Here is an 18,477-nt window from a genome sequence, read left to right on the forward strand (position 1 = left end):
TGGGAGAATAAGTCGGTGCACGTGTTTATTGGAATGAATTTTCATTTTTTATATTCATCTCGTTGGTCGGTTTGAATCAGGATTTCGTGTAGAAAAAGAAAAGGAAAATTAATTTGAAGAAAATTCATTTTAATATAATTAAAAATTAAGAAAAATTAATGTGAGGATTGGTGTAATCCCAAGAGGGGGTGAATTGGATTTTAAAAATTTTTGCTAATTAATTTACCCGAGTCACAAGTAATATCCCAATTAAAATTAAAAGGTGTGTATGTAAAGCAATCACAACAATATATAAATACAAACATACATACACGTGCGGAAAATTAAAGAGTATAGGGAAAGAGAATGACACCGAGATTTTTACGAGGTTCGGCTATCCCTGCCTACAACCTCGCCTCAAGCAAACCACTAGAGGATTTCCACAAAAACGCTCCTTTAACCGGTGCGGAGTCATCCGTTACACCAGTCCTTATAGGCGAACCAACCTCTCCAAGCGATACCCCACGCTCGGTCTACTCCTTCTAGTCGAATCAACCTTTCTAAGCGATACTCCACGCTCGGTACACCACTCCTTACAGGCGGAGCCACCTCTCCAAGTGATATCCCCTCACTTGGCCACGGTTCACAACCCAAACCGCAAAGAGTATGAATGAAAATGAAATTTGCGTACAAGGAATGCTTCTTCACATGCTGATTTGTACAATGAAAAATATATCTAAATGCACTCTCAAATGATTTGAAATGTGAAGCTCAATAGAGTTTGGTAGAAATGATTTTTCTCAAATGACCTCTGAAATATTAAATGTAAGAAGACTTTCAAGCAATATATATGAGTGTGAATATATGCTCTAGTCTTTCAAGGATAACTCAAAAATATTTTCTCCAAAAGATTTTTCAAAAGAAGATTAGGAGAAATTTAAATTTGATGCTCAAGAAGACTTTTGAACTATCAAATATAAGAAAACTTTGATGTAAGAAATATAAGTGTAAAAATATGTTCAAAGCTTTTCAAGAAACCCTCAAAATGTTTTCTCCAAAAATGTTTTTCAAGAAGAGTATGAAAAATATGGATTTGATCTTCAAAAAAGAGTTTGTGTTTTAAAATAGGACCTCTTCAAATAATGCACAACGGAATAACGATATTGTTGTAAAAGAATTAATCATACACTTGCATACAATGTAAATGGTGAATACAGAATATATCCACAACCACAGCAATATAAAGAAAGTAATAATAAAGCCAACGACACCAGGAATAACGTGGTTCAGTAAAGCCTACATCCATGAGAGCAATTGGCAAGAGATTTCACTATGAAAGTCAAAGATTACACACTACAATGATCTTCTCTCCTTCTCTCACCGTCTCTCATTCTCTTACATTTCAAAATATGCCCAAAAGAATATATATATATATATACAATAAGCCCTCGGAGGCTTCCCTCCGAATACCTAATCGTCACAACGTTTACATTCAAAATTTAAATATTTTCTCGCGGCCCAGAAGCACTCGTTGACGAGACAGAGAAGACCACTCGTCAACTAGTATATCCACTCATCGACAAGTCTTTAAACCCTGAGTTTTTCTGACTCTTTGTATCTCCTCGTCAACGAGCACAAGGTACTTGTTGACGAATCTTTGCTGCTACCCTGCACCATATTACCAAAGCTCTAATTACTATTATACATAAATCTCTCCAAATATCCATATTATAACTCAAAATACTCAACCAAAAAGGAAACTCGGTCTAAACACATTACATGTATTAACTATACGACAAGCTCGGCCCCTCTAGTCAGCTAAACACGATCCTTGGTGTTTCCTAAAATGATAGTTTGTAAAGAAAGGGTGAGGCACAGCTCAGTAAGGGAAAGACTAAATTAATGTCATTATGTGGCTAGCATGCATTTAGTGTACAGAAAATAACCAGTTCACTAAGTAGATAAATACATTTATGAAATCATTCTTATTTTACACTCACACACACAATTAGTTGAGGATGGGGAAGATTACCCTCCTATACAAGTAGCTTTCCTCTACTCTAATACCATTACTTCTATCAGGGCACTCACCTTTCTCAGTAAGCCCTCAAAGTTATCTTATTAATTATCCGTATTCACATAAATTAACAGATATGCATATAAGATACTCCCTATGACAAACACATCATTTACTTCCCCTATGACATGGGTTGTGCGGCTCGAAAGCTAGACCATTGTCCTAGGGGATCCACCCAAATAATAGTCATTTGTACTCTCTACTAACATACTCCTTGGGTCTATACAGCTCCAATTGTTGGTCCGATTGCCCTCACCTAGGGGGGTACATTCACCTCACGTAGGCAAATCAGACAAGGCCACCCTACACCTCTCAGCACAGGTGTGGACGCACACGGCCGCATAAGAAATCCTTAGCAATGGTACCGTGCTCACAATACACTGGTCCCTAGGGTTCCTAAAGCATATCATGCAATTTAGATAATAAAGAACACAATTTAAAACATCAATTCACTTATATTTCTTGTTATTCCAAAAACCCGACCCCCGACCACAAATAGAATCCGGCTCACAGCCATATAAACAAAACCCAAACACTCGGCCGTCATATCAAATCCCTGCATTTTTCACAAGCATTTCTAGTATTTCGCAAACAATTTCAGTATTTCACAAACAGTTCAGTATTTCAAAATTTCAAAATCCAGATATACCATAATACCTACCAATTAAATCATATGCCACACGATTTCCACATTTTAACATAACCATATAAACAAACAAACTTTCTACCATTCATTTTATTCAAAAATATCATATCATATATCCTAAGTTTGTAAAATCTATTTCGAATGATTGATTTCCAAAATAATCTTTAAATTATTAAATAAATAAATATATGTATATATATTTAAACAAAACAATTAAATTGATTCAATTTCCATAAAATTACTGAGTTAACTTAATCCCCTTACCTGATTACTAAAAAAAAAAAACCCGATAAAACCCGACCTATGCCCCACGGCGTTCAAAACCCCTAAAACCCTAAAATTCAAACTTTACTATATTATTCATCACAATCTCCAGAATAATTTTCCCTAAAATTCCCTTAGATTCTAAATACCCTAAATAGCCTATAAAAACCTAAATTGTTAAACTTACCCCCAATTTAGGGTTGGTGATTTGGAGCTCTAACTCGAAAACCCGCTCCGGCTAGATTGTAGAGAATCTCTCCACAAATCTCCTGACAATTTCCGTTTGTTAATTGGGCTTAAGATTTAAGAAAAAATTGAGATAAGAGTGAGAAATGGCCTTTCCCCAGAAGATATATCTATGTCGCTCTCACGATAAATCCGTTCCGATAGATATGTCGGTACGACATGCACGGCGGCGCCACCAACAACGGTTGAATGGTACTTGGTGTTCACGAGTGCCGTGGTGATACTGTCGCAACTCCCAAATTTGAACTCCATAGCGGGGGTGTCGTTGATAGGGGCGGTGATTGCGATAGGGTACTGCACCATCATATGGGTGGTGTCGGTGGCAGAGGGCAGGTTGCCCGGCATTTCCTACGATCCAATCAGACCCAAGGATGAGATTGGTAGGGTGTTTGGCGTCCTAAACGCCAAATTTTGCTATATAACGACTGGGCAACATAGGGTGTCTACAGTTCCCATAAAAATAAAAATAAAAAAACTATTTTGCCTCCACTTAAAAAAAATAGGAAAAAATTTAGAATTTTGCACTAAATAGAAAAATTAATTATAACAAAATGTTAGGAAGTATTTCTTTTGAAAGTTTTTTCAAGTAAATCCATGCTATTTAAGGCAATTATTACTCATGTGAATTAAATGTACATGCATTTTAATTACATATTTTAGAAAAAATAAAAATTATTTACATTTTATTAGGTATATATTTCTTTGTCCCTGTTGAAGGAAATTCCTGGGTCTACCACTAGTTAGAAACAACCTAAATTAAAGTCTCTTTTTTAAAAATTAATGAAAAAAATTTTTTTTTTTTGCTTTTAAAAACTCAAAAAATAATATAATTATACAACTTAAAAGGTTTATAAACATCTTCACTATCATATTTTAATTAAGGTTAAAGGCTAAAATCAAATAAGTTTGTAGATACGTCAATTTAAGAAGTTTTAGGTTCTATAAGAATGGAAACTCTCTGTTACTTCTTATTGGTCAAGTCTTAAAGATTGCGCTTTACGAAATGGAATAGGATAAAAATAGATAGAATAGAAACAGTAGAGAAACATAGTAATTTATTTTTTAAAAATACTCAAAAGTTTGCCTCATAATAATGACAAATTATTTTGTTTTAAAATGTTATATTTTTATGTTATGATCATATTATTCGTACGACCAAATATAAAATGGGATATAGCTAATGCACTTTAATTTTGTTCAATCTAAACCAATCCTATAAAATATAATCTTGCAGAATATGATGCTTCATTCTCAACCACAACATTCGATAAAACGAATATCATTTTATGTTACATCTAGTTTAAAATTTTCACATAATTTAAAAAATTTAAATTTTTTGTGTTATTAATTTCATTTTTTTGCATCATGAAGTAGCAGTGAATTGCTCGTATTATGCTTTGAAATATTAACGAAAAGTCGAAAGTAAAACAAGTACTTATATAAATAATTTAAGTTGAAAAGTTATAAGAACACAGTAAATGACAAAATTTTTGTTTTAATATTTTGAAAAAATATATATATATTTTTTTTTAAATCCGAAAATTTCAGTTACAATCGTGTCACTTTGGATATTATGGTGTAGCACCAAATCCGGGGGTGATAACCGCCCGTCCATTGACGCACTTTTGATAATTTACCGACGTAATGTCTCAAAAAGGAATCAAACCCGTGACCAACCTGCTGAGACAAACTAATCAACCCAAATCTACCATGCTCTCATTCGGACTCATCATGTATCGACATAGTATAATAACTTAGTTATTTAAAGAATGTTGCTTGAAACTTTAAAGCTCTGCCAAACGATATTAACGAAGATTTGGAAGTGAAAAATTTAACGTAGGTTTGGAATTTTTCACAAAGATTGATTTAATTCCTTTGGAAAGTATTCCGATTACCTACACCTTTTTTTTCTTAAAGAAATTAACTTATAAAAGGGAACTGATTCTTGGAAAAGACATTGATTAATCTTCCTGACTTTTGACACAAATGAGAATTGATTCTTCCACATATTTTGGTTTTTCTTTTTTTCTTTGACAGTAAAAGCAAATCTCATCCTGTCTATCTTTATTCTTTATCATCTTAGGCTCAGTGCCATACACACACACACTTTACACGTTTTCTAAATGGACTAGTTTATTTTTTTAGCTGATTTGCATGACCATGCTTAGGATTTTTCTCTTAATGGTATGTATTATATACTTTAATTTGCATGCTTAATTGGGAGTAAAAGTATTTTGGGAGACGTGCATCCATTGTGAGGAAAGCTGAAAAGAAACACCAATTTTGAGTTTATGGAAAGCCAGAACAGAAATTGTTACACAGATGTCTATATCTAATCAGATATCTTACCTATGTGTCACGGTTCGACTATTTTCACACCGTTGTGAAGGGCCATGCAGCGCTAGCTAAAGCACTCTTGCTTAACTAGCCAGCCTATCGTTTACCAACATTCATCCACGAAGTACTTTCATTAACATTCAATCAGATAGCAGCGGAAATAATAATCAATTCATGAAAGTCGTGGCAACCAAGCAGTAAACATTGAAGCAAACGTAATTCATTAACAAATTCTCCGTTGACATGTTGTACTTAGCGAGGGAGGTAAGTAGGCTAAGCACATTGACAATTGCTAGTGAGTTTTACAATGATTGATGAACACTCACCCTCCCCTAAAGAGGTTTTTATGTAATTATCATCCTGGCACTAGGAAATATCAAAGTGACCGAGGAGTCATACTGCCATATTTGGCTTACAAAGACTCTACTAGCAGAAAATAACCCTACACTAGTATTTACATGATGGAAACCCATCCCAAGCACACGAGATAAGTGGTCACAGGCAAGCATAATGCCCTGAACAAGCTTAGCTCGTGACACTATGCATCACAAAAAGTGTTTTTGACATTAAAAGGATAGAGAAACATATCTCATTCCAATTTGTAAGTTGGGATGGTAATCTACAAAAAATAACACCTTCTAACACGTTATTGAAAGATATTCTTCGGATGGATAGGTGGGTCTCACTTCTATTCGTCCTTAGTTCAATTATCGAGTTTTGTTTGGAAAATTTTAATTTGTTTATGGTTGTTTTTGTGTCTCTATCTTCTTTGTTAGATTTGTTTAGTTTTGTTATCCTAATTTGGTTGGTTGCTAATGTTGTTTTTGGGAGGATTTTATTTTATTTTTCTGTAATCTCTTTTTTGCTTATCTTGTAACCACAGTATTCCTCCAGTAAAAGTGAGGGTTTATTAATAAATAAATAAAGGGGTCGGCCTCTTTTAGTTAAAAAAAAAAAAAAGTTGGTATCGTTTGAAACCATTTATAAGTGACATTTAATTATGTTTACAACGAGTGGCATTTGGATACTTTTATCACAACATACTATATGATTATTTTTATACATATTTGAAATAAAAAATATTGATATTTTTAATTTAAAATTTCATTAATAATTATTTTAATTATTTATAACTAAATTTTAATATATTTTTATTTAAAAATGATATAATAATATTATTTTTAATTCATAATAATCTTGTTATTAATGTATATTAATAACATATTACTATCATTAAGCTATGACAAAAATAATATTGTTTCATTAATAATTAATATATTACAACACATAGTAAAATAATATATGATTATCTTCTAATATATTTTTTTAATTATAAAATAACCACTAAATTTTCTTATATTTATAAAATTGACCCCACTTAAATAGTTTTGAAAAAAAAATGGTTTTGAAGAAACACTTTTTATCACGAGTGTTTATTGTAATATAAGTTAAATGCCATTTTTATTTTATTTTTTAGAAAAACACTTATCTTAAGTTAAAAATACTTTTTTTAAGTGCTCCCAAACGGAAGCTTAATGTGCATATATAAAAGGGATATTGGGCTTCAAAAAAAATATTAAAAATAGCAAAAATTAAAAGAAACCGGGTCATCGAAAAAATGGATAGAGGAGATACATAGGACTTCAGAAGTAAATCTATACTATATATTATATTTGAACTTAGTGAGTGCTAGGTGTTAAAATGAAATACTATCATGCCTTAACTTTTTAACTTTTTGATACCATCGGTTCCAACATTTTTCCCCTTCTATGAGTTGCGTAATTGCCATAAATACACTCCAACTGTGTGGAGCACATCTCTCTCTCTCTCTCTCTCTCTCTCTCTCTCTCTCTCTTGTTGCCATTCCTCCCATTGAGAAACTGCATAGCCTAAAACAATAATAGAACTGAATGCATATTGCTTGTCAACTGGTATATAAGTAAGACTTGTATGCATATCGGCGCACACACAAAACCATAAGAGAGAGGTGGACCTCTAGGATCCACAAGAACCCCATATATCCCATAATCAAAATACAAAATCGAAGAATAATTGTAACATGCAGTAAATTAGTCTTGCATGCATTAATATCATATATGTAAAACAGATGGACTCATTTTTAATATGTTTATAATTTAGCAAGTAGGCACACAGACGCATAAAGGAAAAGATCTCTTGTATATAATTTTCTGTCCTGACAGATATACGATCCAAACCTATATAACTCGTTTATTAAACGAGTTGAGTTCGAAACGGATCAACTCCTTTCAAATTTAAACCTGATTTAAATGGACAAAAACAAGTCACTAGTTGAATCAATAGTTGCATACGAGCATCCTCTTTTTCTGAGCCTTAAACCCAATTTGTCAGTAGTAATAGTCACCTTGCCCGTTATGGGCTCATAATGGTCAAGGGCTAACATAGTAAGCAAGGCAGGATCTGTTTGTCATGTCAGGCCATGGCATCAAGAGCCTGTTACAAATAGCTCTTACAGTAATTAGGCGATCCTTTCCAAAGGAATTAGATCCATCTTTGTGTTATATATATATATATAACTAAATTGTTATACCGTGTCAAGATATATGATTGAGGGCCTGGTGGATTTGGGCCGATAAATTTGTCTTCACAAGTTGGTCTCCTAAATTAGTTTAGATAGAGTGATGGAGGATGTGCAGCTAGTCTTTTAGGTTTAAGTCAAGTGGACTAGTAGGCCTTTTCGGTGATGAGTCTTTCTGTTGTTGAACTATGTGTGTGTATTTTTATTTTTATTTTCTTGGTGTTCTTTTTCCCTCCAATCCAACTTTTATTTATTTCAAAATACGTGTCATTTACTATGTTCTTATAAGTTTTCAACTAAAATTATCCGTTAAAGCAATTGTTCTACTTTTCATTAAAATTTTAGAGCATAATATGAACAATTTACTACTAATTCACGACGTGAAAAAATCACAATAATAACACCAAAAACTAAAAAATTTTAAAATATGTGAAAATTTTAAACTAAATGTGTAACATAAATGATACTGGTTTTGTTGAGTGTTGTGTTGGAAAACGAAGTATTATATTTTACGAGATTAGGTTTTATAGGATCATGTTGGAAATGTGACTCATATTTGAGTGCAACACACACGCCGGAGAAAACATTGTGAAGCGAAGTACAAGGAAGCTGGTTGTAGTAATCGTTGACGGTTTCCCCATAACCACCAATGGTTTCAGTTCAATCTGCAAGATTCAACTCTCGGCTTTAAATCGTCGACGGCTTGGCTGAAAACATCAATGGTTTCATTCGACGCAGGTTACAGTTTTTTAATTTGGTGATCAGGAGATTGGGGGGATTAGAGAATTTTTCTCCGGAGATTTCTATAGGGATAATTTAAATAGGTTCTAAGGTTCCTGTACGCTTAGGGTTCGTAGTATTTAATCAATATTTGTAACCCTAGTTGTAAGCTTGACGTTGTGATAGTGGAAAATTCAATTGCTGCTCCTACGGACCTAGACACATTGCCGAAACGTAAATCTTGTATCTTTGATTATTGCTTTTATTGATTCTCTTTGTGAGTGATTGCTTGTTCCGTATTGTTCATAATTAAGTGCTTGCATTACTTGTTTCATGATTGTTTCGAATTTGTGTGAGGGTTTCGCTACACACTCACATAAACAATTGGTATCAGAGTGCAAATTTTCAACAACTGGTATCAGATTTATTGGTTGCAATGGTTGGGAACTCATCGGTGAGGTTCGATGTTAACAAGTTCGATGAAACGGGAAATTTCAGACTTTGGCAGAGGAGGGTTAAGGACTTTCTAGTGTAGCAAGGCATGGTGAAGGCACTATACGGAAAGAAGTTGAAAGGCATGGATGACACGAGTTGAAAGGAGTTGGAAGCAAAAGTTGTGTCCACTATCCGACATTTTCTGGTCGATGACGTGATGTATCACGTCATTATTGAGGAATCGCTGACAACGGTTTGACTGAAATTGGAAAGTAGGTACATGTCCAAGTCATTAACGAACAAGTTATATCTTAAGCAAAAACTATATTGGCTTAAGATGACATAGCGTTCGAACCTGACTTGGCAGATCAACATATTCAATCATATCATTAGTGATCTAAAGCGAGTTGATGTAAAGTTCGAGGAAGAAGACAAAACATTGATGCTGATAATTCCCTATCGACGTCTCCTACATACAAGAATCTGGTTATGGCTTTGACATGGGAGAAAGAAATCCTAAAGCTGGAGGATATCACGAGTGCATTGTTGGGGTTCCATCAAAGGAAGAAGACCAACGATGAGGGTTCACAAGGTGAAAGGCTCGTGGCGAAGGGTAATTAGGATCGTGGGAAAGGCAAGTTCCAGGGTGGATTGAGTAACCATAGGGTTCGGTCCAAATCCAGGAAGAGAAAGGGCGTGCGGTGTTTTAAGTGAGGGAAAAAGGGACACATAAAACCAGAATGTCTAGAGAGGATGAAGGGGAATGCTGAAAACAAAGAAGGGTAATCAAACACAGCGAATGTAGTAGTAGAAGAAGGAGACTTTGGGAGCGGTGACGGTGATATGCTCTCGGTTTCATCTGGGTTGGATGAGTTCGCAAATTCTTGGATCTTGAACTCGGCGTGTTCTTATCATATGACACCCAACAGTGATTGGTTCACTATGTACAGATTGGTGAGTTATGGTTCCGTTCTGATTAAGAACGATGCTACGTGCAAAGTTGTCAGAATGGGGAATATCAAAATCAAGATGTATGATGGTGTGGTGAGGACGTTATGTGATGTGAGGCACATACCAGAGTTAAGGAAGAATTTGGTTTCGTGAGACACCTTGGATTGTAACGAGTTTAGTTATAAATCTGAAGGTGGGGTAATGAAGGTGAGCAAGGGCGTTAAAATCGTGATGAAGGGGAAGAGAGTGCCAAGGAGTATATATACACACTACTAGGTACAACAATTGTAGGTGGAGTTGCAGGAATAGAGTCTAAGTCTAACAATACTGTTTTGTGGAATATACGTTTAGGGCATATGGGTGAGCATGGAATGAAGGAGCTTCACAAAGAAATTTTTTGAAGAGGGTCGAATCATATAAGCTAGATTTTTGTATAAACTGTGTACTTGGGAAGAAAAATAGGATTCAGTTCATGACAGCCACATACAAGACGGAGGGAATACTGGACTACATTCATTCGGACATTTGGGGACTAGTGAGAGTGGCATCCCAAGGGGAACATATGTACTTCGTGAGTTTCATTAATGATAACTCATAGAAGGTCCGGGTGTACTTTATGCAACACAAGTCGGAGACGTTTTCTAAGTGTAAACTGTGAAAAACTGAGGTGGAAAACCAGACCTAGAGAAAAGTTAAGCTCCTCAGGACATACAATGGAATTGAGTACACAAACTCGAGTTTCAAAGAGCTCTATGAGCAACATGAGATAAGCAGGCATTTTACTGTACGTCGAACACTACAACAAAATTGTGTGGGGGAAAGGATGAACCAAACCTTAGCTAGAAGAGCTCGGTGTCTCAGGTTGAATGTTGGGTTTGCCATGAATTTCTGGGAAGAGGTGGTTAGTATGACTTGTTTCTTGGTAAACATGTCACCAAGGGCATCACAAGATGGGAAAGTTGCTGAGGAGGTGTAGACAAGTAACGAGGTAGACTACTACGGATTGTGAGTATTTGAGTGTCTAGCCTGCGTACATTACTGGTGAGGAGAGATCAAAACTTGAGGAGAAGTCTAGACAACGCACCTTTCTAGGATATCAAAAAGGCATGAAAGGGTTCAAACTGTGGGATCTAATGGCAAATAAGGTGGTGATTAATAGAGACGTGATTTTCAATGAGAAAGTCATGTTTCGGTATACTCAGGAGGAAATAGAGAAACAGGTGCGAGAAAATCGCAGCAGCAATGAACATGCGATTCATGTGGAGTTGGAGACTCATGATAGAAATGCAGTGAGTTTTAACTCGAGATATCAGCCGGTGATGTAGATGGAGTCAGAAACTTAAGGTGAAGGTGACGAAGTACAGCCCAGATGCATCTTCAGGCCACCCCAGGTACGACTTTGACAATCTGGTATCTTATGCGCTTATCACTAGTAGTGAGGATCCTACTACCTTTTCAGGAGGTCGTGCACATCCAAGAGAAAAGTAGCTAGATGGTTGCTACGGTGGAGGAGATGGAATCGTTGTATAAGTACCAGATGTGGGACTTAGTGAAGCTTCCAGCTGGGAAGCAGGCGATTGGATGCAAGTGGGTACACAAGAAGAAAGAAGCAGTTTCAGAAAGGGAAAGAGAAAAGTACAAGGCTCGCTTAGTATCAAAGAGATACTCGCAGAGAAAGGGAGTTTTATCATGATAAAATCTTCTCCACTGTAGTCAGACACACTTCCATTAAGATAGTGTTGATACTAGTGGCGCAACATGATATGCATTTGGAATAGATGGACGTAAAGATGACGTTCTTCCATGGTAATCTAGAGTAGCTGATTTACATGACACGGTCAGAAGGGTTTGGCCAACTTGGACAGGAGCACTTAGTCTGCAAACTGAAAAGGTCACTTTACAGGCTGAAGCAGTCTCCGAGAAAGTGGTACAAAAGGTTTGACACATATATGATCCGTATTGGCTACAGAAGGTGTGAGTATTATTGTTGTATCTATATGAGGAGTCTTGAAGACGAGTCTCTCATATTTTTGTTGCTATATGTTGACGACATGATGATTGCTACAAAAGACATGACTCATGTAAATCAGTTGAAAACTCTATTGGAAAAAGAGTTCGACATGAAAGATTTGGGTGCAACCAAGAGGATTCTTGGCATGGACAGATTCGTAGGAACAAAGTTGTAGGGAGACTATGATTATCTTAGGGTGGCTATGTGGAGAAGATGTTGAAGAGGTTTAACATGCACACCGTTAGCGAGTCATTTCAGGCTGTCTATCGCCCAGTGCCCAAAGACGGACGATGATGTTCGTGATATGTCGAACGTCCCCTATGCTAGTGCAATGGGGTGTCTAATGTATGACATGGTATGTATAAGGTTGGACCTGGCACAAACTATCAGCGTGGTAAGCAAGTTCTTTTCAAATCCGGATCGACAGCATTGGTATGCAATTAAGTGTATTCTTAGGTACTTGAAGGGAACAACCGGATATGACATCGTGTTCAGTAAACAATAGAGAGATTCATCAGTGACAGGGTACGTGGATGCTTACTATACAGGAGACTTGGATGACAAGAGGTCTACCACAGGGTACGTATTTACCCTTGTAGGAGGACCTATTTGTTGGAGGTCTATGGTATAGTCGCTCGTTGCTTTATATACTACTGAGTCGAACTACATGACAGTGGCTGAGAATGCCAATGAAGCATTGTGGCTTACGGGATTGGTCAAGGAGTTGGGTGTTCAATAAGGTAGAGTTCAACTGCAGTGTGATAGTCAAAGTGTCATCTACTTGGCAAAGAATCAGGTGTATCATACGAGGACAAAACACATTGACGTGTGATTTCACAGGATCAGGGAACTGATTGCTTCAGGTGAACTTCTAATTGAAAAGGTTCACACGTCTGACAATGTATCTGATATGTTGACGAAGCCGATCACAACGGACAAATTCAAGCATTGCTTAGACTTGATCAACGTCTCCAGGTGCTAGATGGGAGACGGTCTTAATCTATTGTCCCATGTGGAGCAGCAGTTATACTTTCAAATTTCTCCTAAGTGGTGAATATCCACCAAGGTGGAGATTGTTGTAAATGTGACTCAAATTTGAGTGGAATGCATACACCGGGAAAAAAAAATATGAACAAGAGTTCACGTGTGATAAAAATGGCAATGGCATTGTCCCATTCATAAAACAACAAAGCAAAGGCATTGGACCGGCTGGGCATGGTTCAATTACCCAAACTATATTCTAAACTATTAATTGAAAATTTCATTTCGCTAGAAAATGCAAAGTGAAAGCAAGTCGTTTCAAGTAGCTAGTTAACCAAATATTTCTTCTTTAAACATTCCTTTTCTAAATTGTGTGTTTCTAATACCTATATGAAATCTTTTTCTTGATTATAATATGAAAAAGAAACAATACTTAACAGTAATACTAATGTACCACATGCGTACAAGTTGCTTAGTTAGCATAGCCACCATAGAAATAACTTGAATTATTGCAAAAGAAATTTTCATATTTCTTTTTTAGAGAGCAAATAGACTCATTTGGTTTGATAGAATAACAATTAATTAGAATAAAATATAATATAATTTAAATTTTAAAAATAAAAAAATAATAATAATTATTCTTTATTTATTTCATATTGTCATTTACTTTATAATAATAACATAATTTCTTATATAACTAATTATAACTAATCTACTTAAACTGATATATTCTTGAGAATGAGCATTCTAGAAATCAAATGCAACCTAAATCTTCTTGGAAAACCTAGTGTCATACACCCTCAAACCAAAGCATTGTTTGCTTGTTCAAACCCAAAACTTCTGTTATTAAATATATCCATGAAACCAAACATCAACAATGGAATATACAAGATTCACACTTCTTGTTCATAAAATGACACCAATGTATGTTGCTTTCCATGTCTACACAACGTTCTCTTAAAAAAGATATTATTGACAATAATAACTTCAGCCAGAATACATTTAATGTAATGTATACAACAAAAACTGCAAATTAAAATAAAAGTTCATCGAAGTTAAAGACCATCTAATGGGTCACCCAAGCTGACGCAATTCCAAACCATATGCAAAAACAGTTAAACTACAGCTGCTTCATTTTCACAGAATGTTCATCCATCTTTCACATCCCTTTTATTCCAGAGGCAGCTGATCAATCTGCATACCATCATGGTTGTGCTTAATCGTCATCTTGCATGAAGAAAATAAGCTTTTTAAACATAACTAAGGATGCAGATTTTTAAGTGGTTTTATTCATAACAGACTATAGATATTCCCTGAAAATATGTAATTGTCTAATTAAAACCAATTTTTTCAGTGTTTGAACTCCGACCTACTGCAGGTAGATATTTTAATTTATGTTTGACTAGCTTGAACATGGAAGAAAGATATACTTAAAATTAAATGTCATAAGAACCATTATGATGCACTTGACATAAAACAAAATGGAAGTGAATTCTTCAAATACAACATCAGTGCCAACTAAGATACAAATTCATTGAACGAGGACGTGCGTAGACGGTCTGATGGGTCAGCCAAGTTGATCATGTCCTAGATGCTATTCCAAACAAAACCCAAAAGCAAATTAATTATAGCTGCTTTAATGTCATGGAATGTTCATCTAACTTTCAAATCCCATGCCATCATTGTCTGTGTTTAATCACATTTGAAATCTAGCATATCTAAACAAAAATATATGCTTCTGAAAATATAAATAAAGATATAGATTCTCATATTAGTTCATATAGCATGATTACAGATATTCCTTAAATACATATTATCATATTAAAACTAATTTAAAAGCTCATGCTTTTTCAGTGTTAGAACTTTTTAAGTTACCACTGCAGCAGCACTCCATTCTGCTGCAGCAAGACATCATCATTTATGTTTTCATTAGCTTGAACAAGGAAAAACACATAGTTAAAATTAAATATAACCTTATAAGAACCATCAAGATGCACTGTGAGAAAACAATATGGAAGTAAAACCTTCAACTCAAAGTGAACATCTACAAATTCACTAAGATAATTGGAATATACAGAAAGCTAAAATCTGAAAATTGGCCACACTAGCATGGCACAATCGACATTGATCGAAGCCCAATGCATAAGTAAATGCAAGTCATTTGTTTTCCATATATAACATATATTTACCTAGCTAGCTAGTTAAGAACTAGGTTCTGAAGGGGAATCTCCGAGAGACTTGAATGCCTGCAATTCCTTGAAGTTCATCCATTGTTTCACCCAGATCTTCGCTTCGTAAATTTTCTTTTTTCCACCTTCTTTAGCTTCCAGGGTAATGTAATACACGGTTCCAGCAACTACTTGCTCCTTGGTGTCCACCACCTTCACAAATTCGAGAAGGGCGTTCTGCAGATTATGCAGCCCATTGGTTAATTAAATGAATTTGTGTTTGTGAATATTAATTACTCCCAGAAAAATAAACATGCTTGAGGAAAAAAATCAAATGAAACAAATGTTTTTGAAATATTAGGATATTGTTTAGTTGTGGAAAATGGTTTCCATTTTTCATTTTCAGTTCTCTAGAAAATTATGAACATGCTACCTTGTCTTCTAATTCTCTTAACGTTTATCTGAAGCACTTGGAAAGCAATAAAAATATGCATTCTAACTTTTCCACACTTCTTCGAAAAGTAGAAAAGAAGGTGGTCGGTTCGCAAATAATGGAAAACTGAAAACGGAAAATAAGAATTATTTTCCTACTCTTAATCCCACAAAAGAAAAGAAGTTGAAGCACAGGAAAGGAGACCTGACGGTCATTATGTATGTGTGTGTGTGTGTGTGTGTGTGTGTGTGTGTGTGTATTTAAGATTTCATTTTCGGTCGGAAATCTGATAACTAAGAGGAAATGAAGTGCTACGAACAAAAATCTTTTTTAAAACTGCTTTGCAAGAATTATGAACCCTAAAGAGAAAATCAGATGAATTAAACATAAACGCATCTCTATATATAATTAATCCCAAAAAAAGAAACGTGTTGCAGAAATTAAGAGTCCCAGATCCGCAAATAAGTATAATTAAAGTCCAGGACTGATTCGGGGAAAACAACGAAAGAAGAGCTCTATCTATGTTTCAACAAGGTCGGGAGAAATTTCCAGATGAGTTGCACGTTTCGTTACACAATTTCTGCTATGCAAAAAATTTCCGTAGAAAATTGAAACTTTTCCCGGGAAAGATTTGAACAAGAAAAGAAGCAGAGAAAGAAAGGTGAGAACCTCTTTGGTGTTGTGTTCGTCGACGGCGAAGCGAGCAAGACTGTCGACCTCCTGGCTGTTCTCAGCCCCGCGAACGTCTCTAATTCCTCCGAGTGTAGCCATTTCCTCTGTTCGTCTTCTTCTCAAATCGAAATGCGCGTTGGGGTATTTATGGAGAGCTTCTGAGAGATAATCAGGTGCTCGTGGACCACCGTGGTCCTTCATTCGGTTGAGCTTGCGTGTACGATCCAGATTGATCTATTTTTGAGCGCTGACCATTGAAAGCACCGCGTTAATTTGTCTATGGAACGTTCAGACGTGTCGAAAGCGGAGAGGGCTTTTAGATTCTAGATAAGATCCACGTGGGATAGGATCCCCTACTTCCCTCTAAATCTAAAACGGTTGCAACCGGCCTTTTCTGATGTGTCAATTAGCCATTGCACAATCCTAGCGTAAGTGCGATGGAGTCTAATGCAGAGTGTCTTGTCCCGAGACCTTTCTTCCTGCTGAAGCATTGACTAGTCAAAGATGTTGACTTTGAGGCTAATTAGTAAATAATTTACTTCGAAACCAGATTGCCCTCTCTGCCTGCAACGGTTGGCTGATGACCGTCGGATTGTTTGCAGCAGCGGCGGAAAAGAAAATGGTGGGAGAAAACTGTGGGCGAAAAACGAAATATGTATTGTTTTTTTATTAATTGGCAAGATATATTTTTCTAAATCAAGAAAGAAATATTCATCCGCCCAATGTATCATTAATTTACTTTGCAACTTGTTTTTAAAATTCTTTTTTCTTTGTTTTTTTTTTTTAACAACAAGAGTTTTTTTCAATTTTAATATTATTATAATAAAAGTTATTTAAAAATACTTTTGACCAAATTTTTTTTCCAAATTGATATGTTTTCAATTTTAATTTTATTTTAATAAAAGTTGTTTAAAAATAGTTTTGACCAAACTTTTTTTTTTTTCTTTTTCCAAAGTGATGTGTTTTATAAAACGTTGATTCATTATGCGTTTATTGAAACAAAAAGGCTGATCCATTTAGCATTTTTTTAATTGAAGTATGATGTGACAAATTAAAAAACGCCGCACAAAGTAGTATGTTTTTGCATCTCATATGCACACATAGCACGTGGACTATTAAAAAATAGGCAAAAAAAAAAAAACTATTTTGTTTAGTGTTTTTTAATTTGTCGCCTTCCACTCTTTCTCCATCATCGTTGCCACCACCTCTCTCTTTTCTCTACCTCTCCGCTCCTGTAGATTTTCCCTTCAACTATTCTCCGTCCACAAACTCTAGACGCCACTCTTCTACATCTTTGTTGTGGCCCACCACGACCTCAAATGTGGACAACAAATGCAGCTCCAATAACTCTAGCACCCTGTCTTCACTTGCCGACAGCCTTTGACACTATGCAGAAGGTCAATGTCAGTCCGCCCAAGGGGACCAGAGATTTCCCACCCAAGGAAATGCGACTCCGCAATTGGCTTTTCAATAACTTCAGAGAGGTTGGGTTATTTTGTTCATTTACTCCTTTGCATGTTTTCGATTTTGATTTATCAAGAACTACTTGTTCTCATTTTAATTGGTTGTAGGATATACAAGTTTAGAAGTTGTTCGGGTTTAAGAAGGCAAATTTTTCTGTGCTTGAGTCAGAGGCGTTGTCAATAAGAAAAGTCGAGAAGGAGATTCGAGAGCAGATCATGTTAGGATCGAAGGAGTCTATGGGTGAGCTCGATACACATGAGTGAGCACTAACTTGACCCAAACATTTTGGGTCTTGGACCCAACCATGTATATAAGCACCTATCATCCACTCAAATTTTTTTAATGTGAGACAAACTCGCAAGCAGAATTTTAAACAATCTTCCCCTCACTTGTGAGTTTCAACTGCTCCCCCTTTATTGGAAACTGTCTCCCTTATGCGAGTAAGATTAATTCCCCAACAATTGCTCAAGTGGGCCTTACCACTGACACCTTACGTGTGTCAAATTACATTCCAAGTGCCTCCAAACCAATCCTAC

At 35.6% G+C, this 18,477-nt stretch overlaps 1 protein-coding gene across 2 annotated transcripts; it reads right to left on the reverse strand.

Annotated features, from left to right (window-relative positions):
* Positions 1 to 14,020: 14,020 nt before the first annotated feature.
* On the reverse strand, positions 14,021 to 16,725 carry LOC131148732 (cysteine proteinase inhibitor-like). Of its 2 annotated transcripts, none has more exons than XM_058098634.1 (3): positions 16,475 to 16,725; positions 15,394 to 15,609; positions 14,021 to 14,398 (listed from the first exon to the last, which is right to left on the reverse strand). In XM_058098634.1, the coding sequence occupies exons 1-2, from the start codon at positions 16,676 to 16,678 to the stop codon at positions 15,406 to 15,408; spliced, it is 408 nt and encodes a 135-aa protein (XP_057954617.1). In that variant the 5' UTR covers positions 16,679 to 16,725; the 3' UTR covers positions 14,021 to 14,398; positions 15,394 to 15,405. The 2 variants fall into 2 exon arrangements, with proteins under 2 accessions (XP_057954617.1, XP_057954616.1); XM_058098633.1 differs by having other exon boundaries at positions 14,021 to 14,431.
* Between the last annotated feature and the right edge of the window lie 1,752 nt (positions 16,726 to 18,477).

The sequence above is a fragment of the Malania oleifera genome, chromosome 2 (assembly GCF_029873635.1).
Source record: "Malania oleifera isolate guangnan ecotype guangnan chromosome 2, ASM2987363v1, whole genome shotgun sequence".
NCBI lineage: Eukaryota > Viridiplantae > Streptophyta > Magnoliopsida > Santalales > Ximeniaceae > Malania > Malania oleifera.

What these genes read in the sequence shown, in the direction of transcription:
- LOC131148732 (XM_058098634.1), bottom strand. Translation starts at nt 16,678, where the DNA reads ATGAAGGACCACGGTGGTCCACGAGCACCTGATTATCTCTCAGAAGCT. An exon ending in ACGAACACAACACCAAAGAG is followed by an intron (nt 15,610 to 16,474) that starts GTTCTCACCTTT and finishes CATAATCTGCAG; the next exon opens with AACGCCCTTCTCGAATTTGT.